General features: G+C 34.6%; 1 protein-coding gene across 3 annotated transcripts in view; it reads right to left on the bottom strand.

Moving 5' to 3' along the window:
• slf2 (SMC5-SMC6 complex localization factor 2) overlaps positions 1-17,005 on the bottom strand; it is a 51,862-nt gene that overhangs the window by 22,990 nt on the left and 11,867 nt on the right. For all 3 annotated transcript variants that reach the window (XM_056471075.1, XM_056471074.1, XM_056471076.1), the window contains 9 exons: positions 13,630-13,836; positions 13,504-13,537; positions 12,460-13,400; positions 11,390-11,469; positions 7,767-7,877; positions 5,605-5,772; positions 4,236-4,338; positions 3,575-3,662; positions 3,354-3,495 (listed from right to left, as the gene is read on the bottom strand). In XM_056471075.1, the coding sequence (XP_056327050.1) occupies positions 3,354-3,495; positions 3,575-3,662; positions 4,236-4,338; positions 5,605-5,772; positions 7,767-7,877; positions 11,390-11,469; positions 12,460-13,400; positions 13,504-13,537; positions 13,630-13,836 (1,874 nt within the window). The remainder of the gene's footprint in view (positions 1-3,353; positions 3,496-3,574; positions 3,663-4,235; positions 4,339-5,604; positions 5,773-7,766; positions 7,878-11,389; positions 11,470-12,459; positions 13,401-13,503; positions 13,538-13,629; positions 13,837-17,005) is intronic.

Here is a 17,005-nt window from a genome sequence, read left to right as displayed (position 1 = left end):
CTAAATTATTATGTGCATGAGTGAAACAATGTGCAACATACAGTCGCTTACATACATGTATAGTGTAATTTAGCACTTCCCAGTGGCTGATTTCCTTAAAATTTCTTACAGACCTATAGTCAACAGGGTTTCTGCAAGTTTTTTTTAGGTAAAATTTAAGACTTTTTAAGACTCCTTTAAAGACCATTATGAATGAAATTTAGACTTATACAGAGCTAAACACTAAGGTTTTTTTCTCGAATGGCCCAGTTACTCCTAAAACGAAATAGTTTTTGTATTTTGTAGATCATGTAAAGGAATGTGCTGCTTTAGTTTTCTTTCCCTGCTTCAAAAGTTAACGCTTAGCTGATGATTGATTATAAAGCTTGTTTGGCATGCTGTCCCGGGAGAGACCCCTGAGCTCATAAGATCCTCGAGCCCGGGGCTCCCTCCCGTTGCAAGGCGAGAGGGGCGTTTGAATTCAGGTAGATCTCGAGAACTCCCCTGTATATAGTAGCTAATGAACAGATAGTGATTGCTCTTGAGAGATAACTACTTACTGGGAGCATGTCTATGGTGCCGATTTGGATTAGTCAATTAACTTAAGTTGACCAATTAACTTAATTTAACTTTAGAACCCAAGGGAAACCCATGTGAGCACGGGGAGAACGTGTAAACTCCGCACAGAAATGTTGGCTGGCCTGGTAAGGACTAGAACCAGTGACGTTCTTGCTGTGAGGCAACAATGCTAACCACTGGGCCACCGTGCCACCCATCTAGGAAAGAAGCAGGAGGAGGAGTAGGGGTGGAAGGGGGGATTCTTCAAAACGAAGATGGCTGTTATATAGAACTTAGGGTATTTATAGTGGCTTAGGAATCGTCTGATTGGTGAATCATAAATTGAATAATGCGGGACCGGCCGCAAGCAATCATAAGCACGTGATCCTCTCGAAATTAGTTTATAAATAAACTTCACTTAGAAAATTTAATTAGGAGGATTAGCTGTAAACGCCTCTAACAGATGTTGTGAACTGTATCTCTTTGCAATAAAAACTAATTTATAAAAAAAGTTTTAGGATGGATTATTGGTGATTGGGTAGCTTTACCTGGACATAGGAAAATTAGAACCTGTTTAACGAGATTAAAGACCTACAACACAATATTTCAGTGAATTTAAGTTTTTAAAATTTTGTTTTTGAAATGTAAGATATTTTAAGACATTTTAAGACCCCGCTGACAGCCTAAGTCAAACATGCCCACCGAGATTCATTCTGATCGGATGCTAAACCTCATCGAAAATATGCTGAAATGTCATTGATTAATGACGTCTATGTTTTTCAAGAAGCGTCAATGCACTCATAGAAGTCAGTGCTACCTTGGACAAAAAAAAAAATTGCATGCCAATTTTCAAGTCAATCGGACCAGCAGAAAGCTGTACCTCATTTCGTTCAAAAGTCATGAAGATTTTTGTAAATCGGCTCTGGCCCCTTCAAACATTTGGCTGTACAGTGATTTGAAATATTCACTTTTTCTTTCTAACATATAATATTCAGACTCAAGAGCATCTGACTACATCACTTTGGTTCCAATTCCAAGAAGCTGTTTTTATGATCAAGAGTAATGTAAACAAAATCAACAAATTAATTAAAACAATAAATAACATACACTCTCAGAAAAAATTGTACTATGTTGTACCAAAGAAGGTACAAACTGGGGCAAGTACCTTTTTAAGGAATAGAAGTGTACCTTAAGACAAAGAAACACATTTGTACCATTGCAGTTTGTCCCTTTAAGGACATGATTTGTACCAGGGGAAACCAAAACATACATTTGGTTTTTAAAACCTGCAGATCCATCTTCATCAAAGGTACAAATCTGATCCATGAAAGTACCACTACTACAGTGACAAGACACTTTGTACCTTAACAGTGTCAAATGTGTTCATTCAAGAACTATTTAAAGGCATTTTGCTCTATCTAAAAAGTGTCAATTTATTTTCAGTAAATATAAAACATCAAATACATTTATTAAACAAAGTTGTTGTTTTTTTTAAGTTTCTTTTTGTGTAAATGCACTTTTTCCATTTACAATAAAGAATAAAAAATACTTTAACAAATCAAAAGATCTATTTTTGCTAAACATTTTTTTAAGTGACATTTTTTTGCTAAACTTTTCACAAAAATATTACAGAAACACATTCTCCTATGTACAATATAAACCTTTTGTTTTCTGCAATTTTCACACAATATCTTTGTAATCACATAAAAGTTTATTTTATTTACTTAATTTTAAAATAAATAATAAAATTATGCAAAAGTATTGTAACGAGATATGCACAATGTTTGATTAGTTTTACAATAGTAAAATGTCTGCATGAACACGTTGCATGTGCTCGACTTTTGCCAGCTCACGTGTGAAGTGAAGCGCAAACACCAAAAGGTGCGGATATCTTTCTTATCAGAAAATGCTTACCAAATGTGTATTAAAAATGCCTTAAATGTTTAGTTTACAATACCTATAGTTTTGTTTTAACAGTTGTTTTGTATTATAGAACTTAATAATTATTGTTCATGAGTTTCTTTAAACATATGCTTTTAAATGATGATTCATGTTTTAATATGGAAATAATTCATAAAATCACTTTTCCTTTCCAGTAATATTTATTTTCATAAATATTGTAATAAAGAAGTTGTGCAACACTTATGTAGCTTTTTCTGAGAACAATTGTGTACCTTCATTTCAATTGTACCATACTGAGGTATTTTAAGTACCATATAAGGTACAACTTTTACAAAGGTACAAAACTGTACCTAATGTTCCTTAAGGAACATTATTTGTACCACCGTGTACCTTTTTTCTGAGAGTGTACAGGCTTCCCACTCTTTCATAAACAGCAGATTCAAGGACTTTCAAGGACCATTAATTTCAAATAATTTACATAAAAATTATGATGTTTTGAATGTCTTGTTTTGAAAAAACGTAGACGGAAACCACCATGTTCAAAGAACTAAAATTAGTTGAATTCAAAACTGGTCATTTTCAAATGTGGTTTTTGAAATATTGATGAAATGAGCATTATGTGTCTTAATTCTTGTACAAGATTTAAATGTAAGTTTTTTTAAATTAAGAATGTCTTGGTTTTGTCATTCTGTTTTGACAATTGTTGAAATAACACCAAAAACAAATTTCATTTCAAATTTAAGTCAAGCACTTCCAAGAATCTTTGTTTGTTTTTAAGCACTTTCCAGGCCTTGAATCCATATGTCTGAAACTCAAGTACTTTTCACTACTTCCAAGAAGTGTTGGAACCCTGAACATAATAAAATAATAAAAATCATAAAAGATAGAAAGTTTTTTTTTTTTAAATAACTCACAAAAGGTCTCCTTCCGTAAAAGGGGGCTGCAGGACATCCAGAGGGAAAAGACTGATGAACGATGCCCCCATATTCACAAAAACCTGAGTGATGTCCCGTATTGAGGGAACCCAGACAGTAAAACTTTGGCTCTTGTGCTCAACTACAACACAACAGTTCATTTTAGTACATGATCAGTTAAACATCATGTTTTTAGTACACAATCAGTTATGAAGATTTACCTATGTGCTGAGCAGCAGAAAGAGCGATAGTGTGCAGGGACTGCATGATCCGTGATGAAATGATAGGGTTTGGGTGAACTGATGTCATCTGAAAAAAAAAACAATAGAGTAATTAGTTATACCTGAATTTCAGGCAGATAATTTCACGCTCTGTTGACGTGCCAGTTGTTATTAATTTAGAAAATGACTGAATGAACTGAATTGATTTTGGCTTTTGGACAACACAAAGTACACAAAAACATAAGCTCTCAAGAAAGTAACCTGACGGTTATAAATGCGTTTTGACAGGTTTAACTGAAAATGTCCCAAGGGTGTGCAGGTTTCCCATGAGAGAAAATAAAAGACGACATCAACAATATGCAACAAGGCCAATTTTAAAACCTAAATCAAATGAATATCACTGGAACAGCATTCCCTACAACCTAAAAAAAAAAATCATAAAATTATCATTTTGTCATTATTTACAGCAGACAATGACTACGTTTACATGGACATCAGTAATCGAATTATTTGTCTTAATCTGAATAAGACAATAATATGATTAATGTGTTTACATGAGTTGCTTTTTGAATTTTCCTTTCAAGATCCCATTTCACATTAAGCAAAGAACGAAAAACATGAGAACAAGAACAAAAAACATGAGAAAAGTGGGTGGTATTACCTGAAAAAGCCAGCGTGTAACCTCAGGCTGACATGGGAAAGAAAAGTAGGCTTTCCTCAACAAGCCAGCACTGATCAGTGAAAGCACATGCTCAGAGCGGGCCCTACAGAGGAGGAAACAAAACAATCCTTTTACAAACAACACTTTAGACTCTTTCATTTTATTCTGCTTTCATGTGAAGACTAACAAAAACCACAAGTCTAATTGCAAATAAACATAACACAACTGATGCATTCATTGAAACACCAGCTTTCATAATTTGCGTTTAGTAATGACGGCAAATAACAGACAGATCTCTTTTAGAACTAAAATTGTGCCACAAAAGGATTATAGCCATTTCTACATTTTAACATACTATTTTTAAACAAAAGAAAAGCACATATGACTTGTGTGTAAGGTTGCAAAAAGGCAGTAAATTTCTGGAACGTTTCCATCGGAACTTCATCTCAGGAAGTTTGAAAATATTTCTACTTTATGGGAATTTATTTAAAGGGCACCTATTTTACCCCTTTAACCAGATGTAAGATAAGCCTTTGGTGTCAGCTCAAAATACCCATCAGATAATTTATTGTAGCCTCCAGAATCTGCCCATTTTGGTACAGTGTAGTAGCCTGTGGCTTTAAATGCAAATGAGCTGCTTCTCCCTGCCCACCGCTCAGATGTGCGTGTGTGCTTCTACATTACAGCAGATAAACAGCAGTCAGTAATAGAGAGAGAGACACGAACGAAGCTGAAATGCAGCTCATTAACACCAAGTAAATTTATTTGATGTATTTGTGGTGGAGTTATTCAAGCCATTCTGAAATGATGAGTCACAAGCTATGTTTCTATCCAAAAATGCGAATGAACTTTATGCGCAAAACTGGATTATCGCATAAAAGACGTGCGAATAAAGCAGCGTTTCCATCCAACGACTCAAAGCGAACAAAGTCATCACTTCCTGATTAACTGGCGCCAAATATCAACAGTAATAACTGAATTTACTGCGGTTGGAGAAGCTGCGTCAATCTTCATCTAATAAATGACTTGCGCCTCAGAAGGCAATCCTGACACGCAGTGAACGCGTGGTGGCGTTTGAAGGTGTCAGACGCGGAGCACAGATGCTCTTGATTCTGGAGGTCAAGACATTTAAAGACTTTTTAAGACCCTGTAAAAAAAAAGCTGGCTGTTTTAACTAAAATTATGAAGATATTTTTATCAATTAAAATAATGTGCCCTGTTAATAGGCTAACCTCCAGTTTACCAAATTCAGATTATTCCCATTAATTTCCCTTAATTCCCATATATTTCCATTAATTACCAAAGAAAGTTTCCAGTCTTGAAAATTCCCTGAATTTTGCAACTCTACTCGTGTCACATTAGTGCTTACTGAAGGAGGATTTGCTGTGATCTGTTGTGCGGCGTCACGTTAATCTTCCTCAGGTCCAGCGTCTTGTGGTTGAAGAGTTGACCAAACTTAGCAGGTGTGAATATTTCTTCTCCTGGATGGATGTCCCTGATGGCACATGATGTCACCGAGAACCTTTGCAAAATTTCCCTAAAAATGAAAAAAGAATAATAATAAACATTAAAAAGGCTAACAATATTTAAAGATGAAGCAGCAAACAGTGCTCAGCATAATTGAGGACACCACATTTTGAAAATGAATATTTATATGAATTTCTCGGTGAATATAGGCAATGTATTTTGGTGCATTTAAAAAGATAAAGAAGATTAAATAAACAGATATATTTATTAAAATAATATTTTAGTCACCAAACATATTTAGAAATGGAAAAATAATACAATTCAACTCAAGCAAAATATTGAAAAAAAATGACAACCTACAAAATTTCAACTAAATATATATATATATATATATATATATATATATATATATATATATATATATATATATATATATATATATATATATATATATATATATTTATTTATTTATTTATTTATTTATTTTATTTATTTATTTATTTTTGCTTCTCTTGATTTGTCCTCTTTTTTAAATTTGTATTTAATATTTTTCTATAACATAAAAATTTGGGTGTACTACTTTTTTGATCGTTATCGTAAATTATTTTGTTACATAAGCTCCAGATTTGGCTTACTGACTAATCTAATGTATATGCACAAATATATTATTGTAGGAATGAATCGATACCCCTTTTTTACAATCCGATACAAGTATGAGTATTTTAATTTGTTTACTTGCCGGTATTGAGCACCGATTCTGATACTTCTTAGATTTAATTTCAATGAAAGTGCAATTAATTTGAAAGAGGTTTTATTTTTTGCCTGTAGCAAGCATGAACACAAAAATCTTTAACAGAAGGCTATTCCAAGCCAAAAATATACACACATTGTTAACAACCTTGTATCCATTACCAATTAAGCATGGACATTTAAAGGATAAGTTATCCTTGTGCTGACACGCATCCACGACTTCACACATTACATAATCAAGGATCATATTGCATATTTGGTTTTTCTTTAGTAGCCTTTAGATTAGTTAATAATGTATTTTATACACATTGTTTATAACAACTAAGATATTCATACATAATACATTAATTAATTCATTATGTCAGGTAGAACAACAAATCACATCCATGTAGTGAAATATTGTTGAGTGGTATCGGTGCGTGGTATCGGCATTTCATGTACAATACGAGTACAAGTGTTTTAACCAAGTATCGACCTGATACTGGTATCGGTGCATCCCTATAATATTGTATAGCTTCATACTAAAAATATGAATTAAAAAGACAGATTTGTGAGGGGTGTACTTATATATGCTCAGCACTGTATATGCAAAGCACAATCACGCACATAAATTTTACAACATTTTTACGTAAATTTTTTAATTTTTGCTCTTTGTCATTATTTAGTTATATATTAATAAATTGTCATTAACGTCGTTGAATTGAATTGAATTTTATTTGACAGATTTTAGACAAACTGTACAAGTATCCCATACATTTTGACATAAAAACTGTCGAGGATAAAAACACAATAAAGCCCTGGGCTTGTTTCCATTGTGGTCCTCGCTGTTAAATAAAACAAAGTATGGCTTCAAAATACCGATGATGCATAAAACAGACAGCACCTCATAAATTTTTAAAACTGGAACAAAATAATTCACAAATACATTCCTTCATTCATTAATTTTTCTTTTCGGCTTAGTCCCTCTATCAGTCAGGGATCGCCACAGCGGAACGAACCATCAACTTATCCAACATACGTCCCACGCAGCGAGTGGCCTTCCAGCTAAAACCCTTTACACAATCCAGTAACATATAAAATAAAAACATCCTCGTCCACCATGCAAACTAATTATCCTCATCAAACAACCATCTTTTGATTACTTTTTTTGAACCTCCTTAAGTCTTTTATTTCCTTGATCGATTTTGGTAATTTGTTCCACATGCTTGCACTTGTATATAAAAACATATTTTTCCCCACTAGACTAGACTAATTAACTGCATTCACTGCAAAGGATGTGAATGAAGGCAGATATTTAAGGTGTGAGTAACATACCTGTGTTCAAGAGAGATGTCTTCGCCTTTACTTTCACTGTTCTCATCCTCATCTAAATTCATCAGATCCTCTTCGCATGACTCAAGTAACTGTCTCTCCAACTCTTTTGACCTGGGCATGAAAATAAACAACAATGTGAATCAAATAATTAAACCAGCAAACTGTAAAACTAATGTCAAATTTGACCAGTGGATAGGCTACATGTGTGTACAGCACTTCCATTTCAACAAATTGCACAATCGCACATCTGTGAGAATAATAGTGTAAGAAAAGTGGCTGACATCAACAATACAGGAACATAATAAGTAGTACAATTAATACAACTGCATATTCTAAATATACAATTTCTGGGGCCAACTAGGGTCTCTAAACACTTTTTTTAAATTATTATTTTAATAATTATATATTAATCATTATATATAATTCATATTTTAATCAAAATAAAATTTAAAACTGACTTTAAAGCAGAAAGTTGTTGTCAAATGTAGTCACATTCACAATTTAAAACTGTAAGCTGATATTAAAATATTCAATGCAATTCATCTTTATTTCAACAGCGCTTTTACAATGTGGCTTATGTCTTAACATAGAAGTTCAAGTAAATCAGTTTTCAATAGTCCAGTTTTCAGAGTTGAAGATCAGTTTAGTTCAGTTTGTTTTTTACATGTTTTTCAAAACTTTTTTGGGGGGAAGGGTGGGGGGGGGTGGGGGGGAAGCATCTTCTCCTTCAAAAGCTACTTGTCCAAAATATTTTAAGTGTTTCTTAAAATAAAATAGATTGTGTTCAATGGGGGAAAGTTGTTGTTTTTACCCAGGCATTTAAAAAGAACTTATTTTGGAGCAGTAATCACAATCGCATGATACTTTGAAACCATTAGATTTTTATCCAAGGTTATCATACCGTCACAATCCTATTCCCGGCCCATGCCTAGTTTCAAGAGGTTTTGTTTTCTTGATTGTTCAGAGAAAAAATGTGGTGATATTTACTGAATTTATTTAGTTTGTTTGTTTGTTTGCATTGTTAAAATTACTCATTGGTTTTTCACAACAGCAAAACATGGCTGTTCACTTTTCAGAAGTTGCAGTGATGCCTCTTTTCCCTGAAATAATAATATCAAACATGTTGATTATAAAATATTTTTAAATAATGTATTGCATATCGAATATTATATTATTTAAATATCGAATTTTTCCTTCAATATCACATTGATTAAAGGAAATATAATAATCACCTTTAATCAGAAGCACACCTCTCTCTTTAACAAGCCACAAAAACTATTATTTTAATATAATTAAACATGCTTAAGTTCTGCACGTTTAATACTTTAAAAGTATTTTAAAAGTCTCTAATCCTAAATAAAGGCATGTTATTACTGATTTAATGGATTAGCTCAAATAAAATGTTTTATTCTGTGATGAATTGCTCACCCACAGATCGTTTCAAACCCATGACACTCCCTTTCATCTTCAAAACCCAAATGAACATATTAATTTAATGAAACCAATCCCTCCGCTGAAAGTCCATTCTATCAATCATTGGATGCTTCAAACGGTTCATAAAGAGTTTGTAAAAGAAATCCACATTAAGCCAGCACACACACAGTGCTCAGCATATATGAGTACACCCCCCAGACATCTCTCATTTAAATTAATATTTTCTATAGGATGGTTTACAATATTATATTTGTGCATATACATTAGTTTAGTCAGTACTGAAGCCAAATATGAAGCTTATCTAACAAAATAACTTCAAAAATTAGTAGCCCAGATTTCTGTTAGGGAAAAATATTAAATGAAATAGCAAAAATCAAGAGAAACAAAAAATATACACAATTTTGTTGTAATGCTGCGGGTTGTAATTGTTTTTTGCAATATTTTGCATGAATTTAAATGTATTATTTAAATGTATTTCCATTTCTAAAGATGTTCTTTGACTAAAATATTATTTTAATGAATATATCAGTTTAATAAATCTCTTGTTTCAATGCACTAATATATTACCCATATTTGCTGAGAAATGGATCAAAATATATTTATTTTCAAAATGGGGCCTACTCCTATAGGCTGAGCACTGTATATAGAACAAATGTCAAATTTCCTTGCATCACACGAGACAAACAATAAGATTTCCTCATGCATTAACGAAATATGGCTTAATTTTACCATTTTTCACATGCTCTGTTTTCCCAGTACTGGGTTGCGGCTGGAAGGGCATTCAATGCATAAAACGTATGCCGGAATAGTTAGTGGTTCATTCTGCTGTGAATCTATGTAAGCATGTTGACCAAAATTTTAATTTGAATGAAATACTAAATAAAGGCCCGATCCCAATTCTACCCCTTAGCCCTTCCCCTTACCCCTGTTCGTGTTTTACAGTCATGCTAAAAAAAAAAAACCGCTAAAATAAAAACTGCTTTTTTATTAATTGTATAATCCATAATAATAACTCATATACAGCAGTCCCACAACTTTCTGACACTCAATAACACTCGAATACCATGTCAGAAAAGTCTAGTGGCTGGGAATGACCTTTTTACAGTGTCTGCTATTATGTTAATGTTGTTTTTGGTGTGTTTACATAGATGAATATGGCCACTGTGTAAATGCGCAGCACAGTTACGATCTTATTGCCACATTAGATCATTATGATAACATGATATATGCCTTCAGTGATTTCCTGAAGATAATTACCAAAAAATAACACAACTGGAATAACTACAGCAGTCGTGATCGTCCGATCTCATATGAAGCACGAGATCACAATGACGTGTGCAGGTGCTGTAGTGGTGTCCCATTTCTTAGGGGTGCATTTTAAAGCCCTTCCCCTTCACACTCGGTTTTAAGGGCCAAGGGGAAGGGGTAGGGGTACAAAAATAGAATTGGGATTGGGTCAAACTCTTTCATCTGAACAACTCCTATCTTTTATTAAGAACTTTGAGAAGCATCACAATTTTGGCTTGAAGCGTGTTTATTGGAGGAATTGAATTCTCTCAGGCTTCATTAAATAAAACTTCATTTATGTTTCACAGATGAGTGAAAGTCATGGGTAGGCCCACACGGAATCTGCACACGCCCACCTTAGCCCATTATTGATTCTGTGTATTTACTTGTGTAAATATGTGTAAATTTATATTTACTCAGTTTTTAATTTAATTTTAGTAATATTTTTGAGTAAAAATAAAACATTCATATGATTTATTTATAATACAGTTTGTAAAGTAATATTTTCTGTCTTTTGGTAGATATAAAATACATGAGAGACTTGCTTTGTAACCTTTGCTTTTTACATTGTAAACATTAAATAAAAGTTAAAAAGGTATTACTTTATATTTCATATATTTAGGTTTTAGTTATGTTCCTCCCAAAACAAAATTCTGCGCAAAAATAGCAAAAAATGTCAGCAGATTCTGTCTGGCTCTAGTCATGGGTTTGGAATTACATGCAACGAGACCATTCTCATTTTAACAGCAATATTTTCTTTTGTAAACACCACTAATATCTGTCAACTAGGTGATTTTTGACACCTCAATCACTAAAATCCAAAGCACTACAGCAACCCATTGATTGCCACGTACAAAGAAGGACACACTGGGATTGAAGTTGGAGGGGGAAAAAAGACCAACCTCTGATATTGCTCCTTTTCTTGCAGCATCTGCTCCAGTGTATTTCTATAACTAGTGGCTTTGGTTTTCACTGCCTCTGGCTAATACAGATGAAAAAAGAAAACAGAAACATAGGTGTTTGTGCACGCAAGAAGATCAGGCATGTCAGAAACTGATTAATGACACATGATGTGTTTTCATATGGAGCTAATAATATGCCAAAACAATCTGAATTTGAATTGTGTTAATTTAAATATATATTAACAATTGTAATTTAATAAATCAGAATTTTTATATGCTGTTAAAATTATTTAAAATTTGAATTTATTTGAATTTAAATTTCTAAATTTGAATTTTATAACGAATATTGAACATCTGAAATTTAAGACAACTGAATTTTTCAAGGTGGCTTTAAACTTTTTGCATTCTGAATTCATGGCTATCCAGTTTGTTAAAATACAGTTTCAAGTTTTCAAGATAAAGAAATTCAGAACATCAAATTTCCTAAATCTCAAAACCAGAACTTCAGATCGTAAAATAAAGATTCAGTTGAAAGTAGGTCAGGGGTGATCAACAGGGAACAGTAGACGATTTTTAACGGCATATAAAAATTCAGATTTATTCATTCATTCATTTTCTTTTCGCCTTAGTCCCTTTATTAATCCGGGGGTCACCACAACGGAATGAACCGCCAACTTATCCAGCATGCCGTTCCAGCTGCAACCCATCTCTGGGAAACATCCATACACACTCATTCACACTCATACACTATGGACAATTTTTGCTTACCCAATTCACCTTCACCGCATGTCTTTGGACTGTGGGGGAAACCGGAGCACCCGGAGGAAACCCGTGCAAACGCAGGGAGAACATGCAAACTCACACAGAAACGCTAACTGACCCAGCTGAGGCTCGAACCAGCGACCTTCTTGCTGTGAGGCGACAGCACTACCTACTGCGCCACTGCGTCGCCTCAAAATTCTGATTTATTAAATTACAATTGTCAACATATTCAAACTAACACGATTCCAATTCAGATTGTTTTGGCATATTATTAGCTCCATATTTTCCTGAACTTTCTATAGACTTACTGCTGCTTTTGGGACTGGGGTGTTAGGCTCTGAGAAAGCATCTTTCTCTGGTGTAACCGGCACACGCACAGTCCAATCCAGGATCTCCTTGAGGGACGGCAGCTGTTCATCTTCATGACTGCTGCTGCTGCTGCTCAGGCTGATAACACAATGTTCTCTCAGCTCATCGTCCCAATCATCTCCCAGCTCAATATCCAAAGGATCCTTCCATTGGGGGCAGAACTTGTGTTCTCCTGATCCTTCTACTTTCACCGTCACAGCTGGAATGGCCTCAGGGCTGCGTGACTGCTCCGCTTTCAACGGCGCTCTTTCATCCAGTTCCATCTTACATGAGCCTGCTTGCTCCGTAAAGCTGCTTGAACTCAGATCCTGCTGATGGGGGGATGAGCGACCGGTAACACTCTCTTTATAGTGAGATGAAGAGCTGGTGTTTGTGGAGAGAGCAGATATTTCGGTTTCTCCCTTTGTTTTTTTGCTCATTTCTGCCATTGAGACACAGTTATCTGGAGTAAAGTGTGTCTCAATGCCATCGAACGTCATGCTGGACTTTGGAGAGACTTTGCGCAAATGTGGCTGACTAGGTGGAGCTTTGGGGTTTTTGTTGGCATGTGCCACCATAGCATCTTTAGGCTCTGCGTTTACGGGGGGTTTAGTTTGGGATGAGTGAGTGTTCGAGTCTGCACAAAACAGCTGCCTGGGGAGGTAGGATGACGGTTTTGGCTTGTTATCAGACACTGAAGGTTTTATAGGGGAATTTGTCTCCTTTATGGTTATAACAGACTCATTGCAGGACTTCAGGAAAGCACGTCTGATAAACTTTGGAGGCGAGTTCAATATAGAAGAGCTGGAGGTGGCTTGGATATCAACACATGGCCGTTTTGTTTCCCTCTCACTCCCTGTGCTGGCTTCCCTTTTTCTCTTTGCAGATAACAGTCTGCCCTCTGTTGGCAAAAATTAGTATTTGACATAGAAAGAGAGCTAGATTAGTTTTAGAATGGCAAAATAAGCAAAATCAGGGATGATTAATATGATAATTCTCTTTACCTGAACTAGTCATCGTGTGCAAGGTGTTCAACTCCTATAAAACATCCAAAGAAAAGAGGAAAAAACATGTTTTTTTTTAAGTTTCATGATAACATTTCCTAAAAATAGGTTTAAACTGAACTTTACCTTCTTTATGGATGTTTTGTGATCTTTATTATCCATTCTGTCTTTTTTCTGATCAGGGTGATGGGTGAATTGCCCGGATGAGTTTCTAGGTCTCTGCTGGAATAAGCAGGAATTGCGCCTCTCAGGACTTCGTCTGTGAGATGAGTGAGGAAGTGTATGTCTCCGAGCTTTCACAGCACTTTCTGACTGAAACAGACCTCCTCTAACCTGAACACAGTGAACATGGATGATCGTCAGTGCTGGTTCCAGTAAGCAGATACTAGTTCAAAGTTAGAGTTTAAAATCTGATTTTTCTTGCTGTAGAAAAATCCTCCTAATAGGGAAAAGCACCAACAATCAACAATGCATGATTACATCCTGTCATGGCTTTGCAATAAAACAAGCCATTATAATGGAAGTCAAAGGGGCAAAAACTGCCATGAACATACAAAAGGGTAGTAAATTTGAACAGTACACAAGGGTTAAATAAAAGTTAAAAAGGTATCATTTTTATTATTATTATTATTATTATGCATGTTTTGAACTGAACTTAAACTCTGAAAACTGAACTGACACTGTTTCAATTCACTTTAATCTTCTATAATCTATATTGTAAAAGCACTATACAAATATAGATGAATTGAATTGAATTTTAAGTATTTAGTTATTATACTATACCCCCAAAATCAGTCTGCAGTTGTATTTTAAAAAATAGCTTTATATATCCTATCTTGCATATTTAACCCTGTCTGTATCTGTCTTTTTTTTTTCCCCTCTTGCTTTTGAATGATACAAACTTATCTAAGAGTGTATTAGGAAAAGAAATTGTGTGATATTTTACATTTAACGGTAATGGCCTATTTGGGTGTCATTTGTTAATTTATTATCATTATTATTATTATGTTTTTTATTTTAATTTTATTAAGTTTTTTTTTTTTTTTGATTTGTTTGTTCCTTTTTTGTTGTTATTGTTTACTTTCTTTATTTTCATCTCAATATGGTTCAGAGAGTAAGGAATGTGTTTAATTACCACTCAGTATTTCTTTCCTCAACATTGTGAAAATATTGTGTTGTGGTTTTTCTTTCCCTCACTTGTAGTACCTCTCTGATTGAGAATTGTCAATAAAGAAAGTTAAACTAAAATCAGTCTGCATAAATCTGCAGATTTGTTTACAAAATTATATTCAGAAATAGCAAAGTATGTCAGAAGATTCTGTCTGGTCCTACTTAGTAGCAAAGTCCCTTTAAGGCAAGTCATTTCACTCGGCAACCATCTTTAAAGCGCCTGTCGGGCAGTATGTTCGGGCATTCTGTTTGAATAGGGCGACATCAAAAGCTCCAAAATTGCCTGCCAAGCTTACAATTACGTTTCATATTAGGAATCAACAATAAGATTAAACAACAACTGTGTCTTTAGTTTCATTTCTAAACGTGTGAATCACACAAAAATCTGCAGAAATTTACGCCTGGTTCGTGCCCCTCCCCCGGGGAATCGTCAGTCTATAGCAATCCCTGATTGGTTCCTGTTCTAGAAGGCAGGTTTTCATTTGCCATATTGACCATTACACTTTTAGCTATCAAAACTTAACAAGCGACACGTATTTTAGTAGTCGTAAATGGAAAGGAAACATTTCAAAGCTTTTCACATTTTAGCCAACAATTTTAGAGTTAGTGTTTTTAGCTGTCAATAAACATTTTGGACAAACAGTCTAAATAGAAAAGAATGAGAAAGATCTTAGCCATGTGTATATTGTGGAATCACGTTTAGTTTCTTGCATGTAATGTACTGAATGCACTAGTGCAAGCATAGGCAATAAGTTAAAGAGACCCTATTATTATTTTGAAAATGAGCCTCCATGCAGTGTCTAACACAGCACTAAGTGAATACACAAAACATCCAGCTGAGGTTTAAATCTGAAAGTGCACCATGTTTAAAAGTATTAACGAATAATCTACTCAGAGTGGAATAAATGAATGGTGTTGGATTCGGATCTTTTGCCTGAACACATCAATGTCGACACAGTACATCACTAAATATGTAGTACCGGATCCGGTAAAACGTGAACGTGCCTTTCCCTTCAGACACTAGCGGAGCACGGGGGATCAAAGGACTGATCATGACACGAAGATGACGATAACTGACAGATGGAGATTCGGCTGCGGGGAATAAGTGGTTAAAGGTCATTTTCACGACAATACCACAGTATAGCCAACCGTGTGCTGTGGTTGTTCCTGTCATTTTTCAGGTTTTTGGTACAATAACCTATGCTGCAACGCGGGATTTGCCAGACGTTTGCTATTGAAGGAGCAGCAGAGACTATTTTGTATAGAACTTTGTCAGTAACTGTTACAGTTCAAATGGATCAGTTTCTTCTTCCTCTGGATCATAAAATATAAATGTAATGAAAATTGTTTGCAAAATATGTATTTAATAGTGTGTCGTAACTTGTAATCGCTCCGCGTGGCTTGTAATCACGTATCTATTATAGATCAGTGCTTGTACTGTATCTCTCAGGTTAAATCTGTATGGGCAATTCACATGTTGCATCCAAAACCACATTGAAAACGTGACGCGTGCTTCTTCCTTTATCAATTTAAATGCGTTTCTGAACTCTGTCGTTTGTCTTTGCTATGGCCACCATCAGCTGTTCCTACACAAACGCGGCATGGTCAATTTTCAAAACAGTTCAACTTTTGCCACTGTGTGGATTAATACTGAATGTGTGTCATTGTTATTACTTGAGGTAAGGGTTAAGAGCAGAGTAATATACTGGTGTTTAACTGCATTGCTTTATTGCATTCCTGCATTGGGCTCTCGCATACTTTCTGCTACTTCATAACAGTGATGGGCGTTTCTCTTTGTCTCGCACTAAACCCAGTCGACCAATTACAACAGACTAGGTTATTAGACCGTAAAATAAAATCAGGCTAAGGAGGGGTTGGGAACAAATGAATTGCTGAACAAGTCATATGGGAGACATTGGGTTAATTAGGTAAAAATACATGTATATTATAAGACAACGAAAGTGTTTTTTTGACCTTACATGCATATCAGCATGTTGTTGGAGACCCCCAAACCAAAATATGACCTTTTATAATGCAAAATAGTGGCTCTTTAATCACTTCAATTCACTCAAAAGGACAGTTTGCCCAAAACTGAAAATTCTGTTATTATTTAATCACCCTTTTTGTTTTTATCCAAGTTTGCATGCAAACAATGTCTTGTTTTTCATAATTTAATCAACCTTTATGTAATTTTGTTTTGTTAAACGCAAAAGAAGATATTTTGAAAAATGTTTGGGAAAAACACATAACCACTGACTTCCATAGTATTTGTTTTTCCTATTATGGATGTCAATTGTTACAGCTTTTTAGGGTACTTCACAACATATTCTCA

This window comes from Danio aesculapii, chromosome 13 (assembly GCF_903798145.1).
Source record: "Danio aesculapii chromosome 13, fDanAes4.1, whole genome shotgun sequence".
Classification (NCBI taxonomy): domain Eukaryota; kingdom Metazoa; phylum Chordata; class Actinopteri; order Cypriniformes; family Danionidae; genus Danio; species Danio aesculapii.
This window is presented reverse-complemented; position numbering and strand designations above follow the sequence as displayed.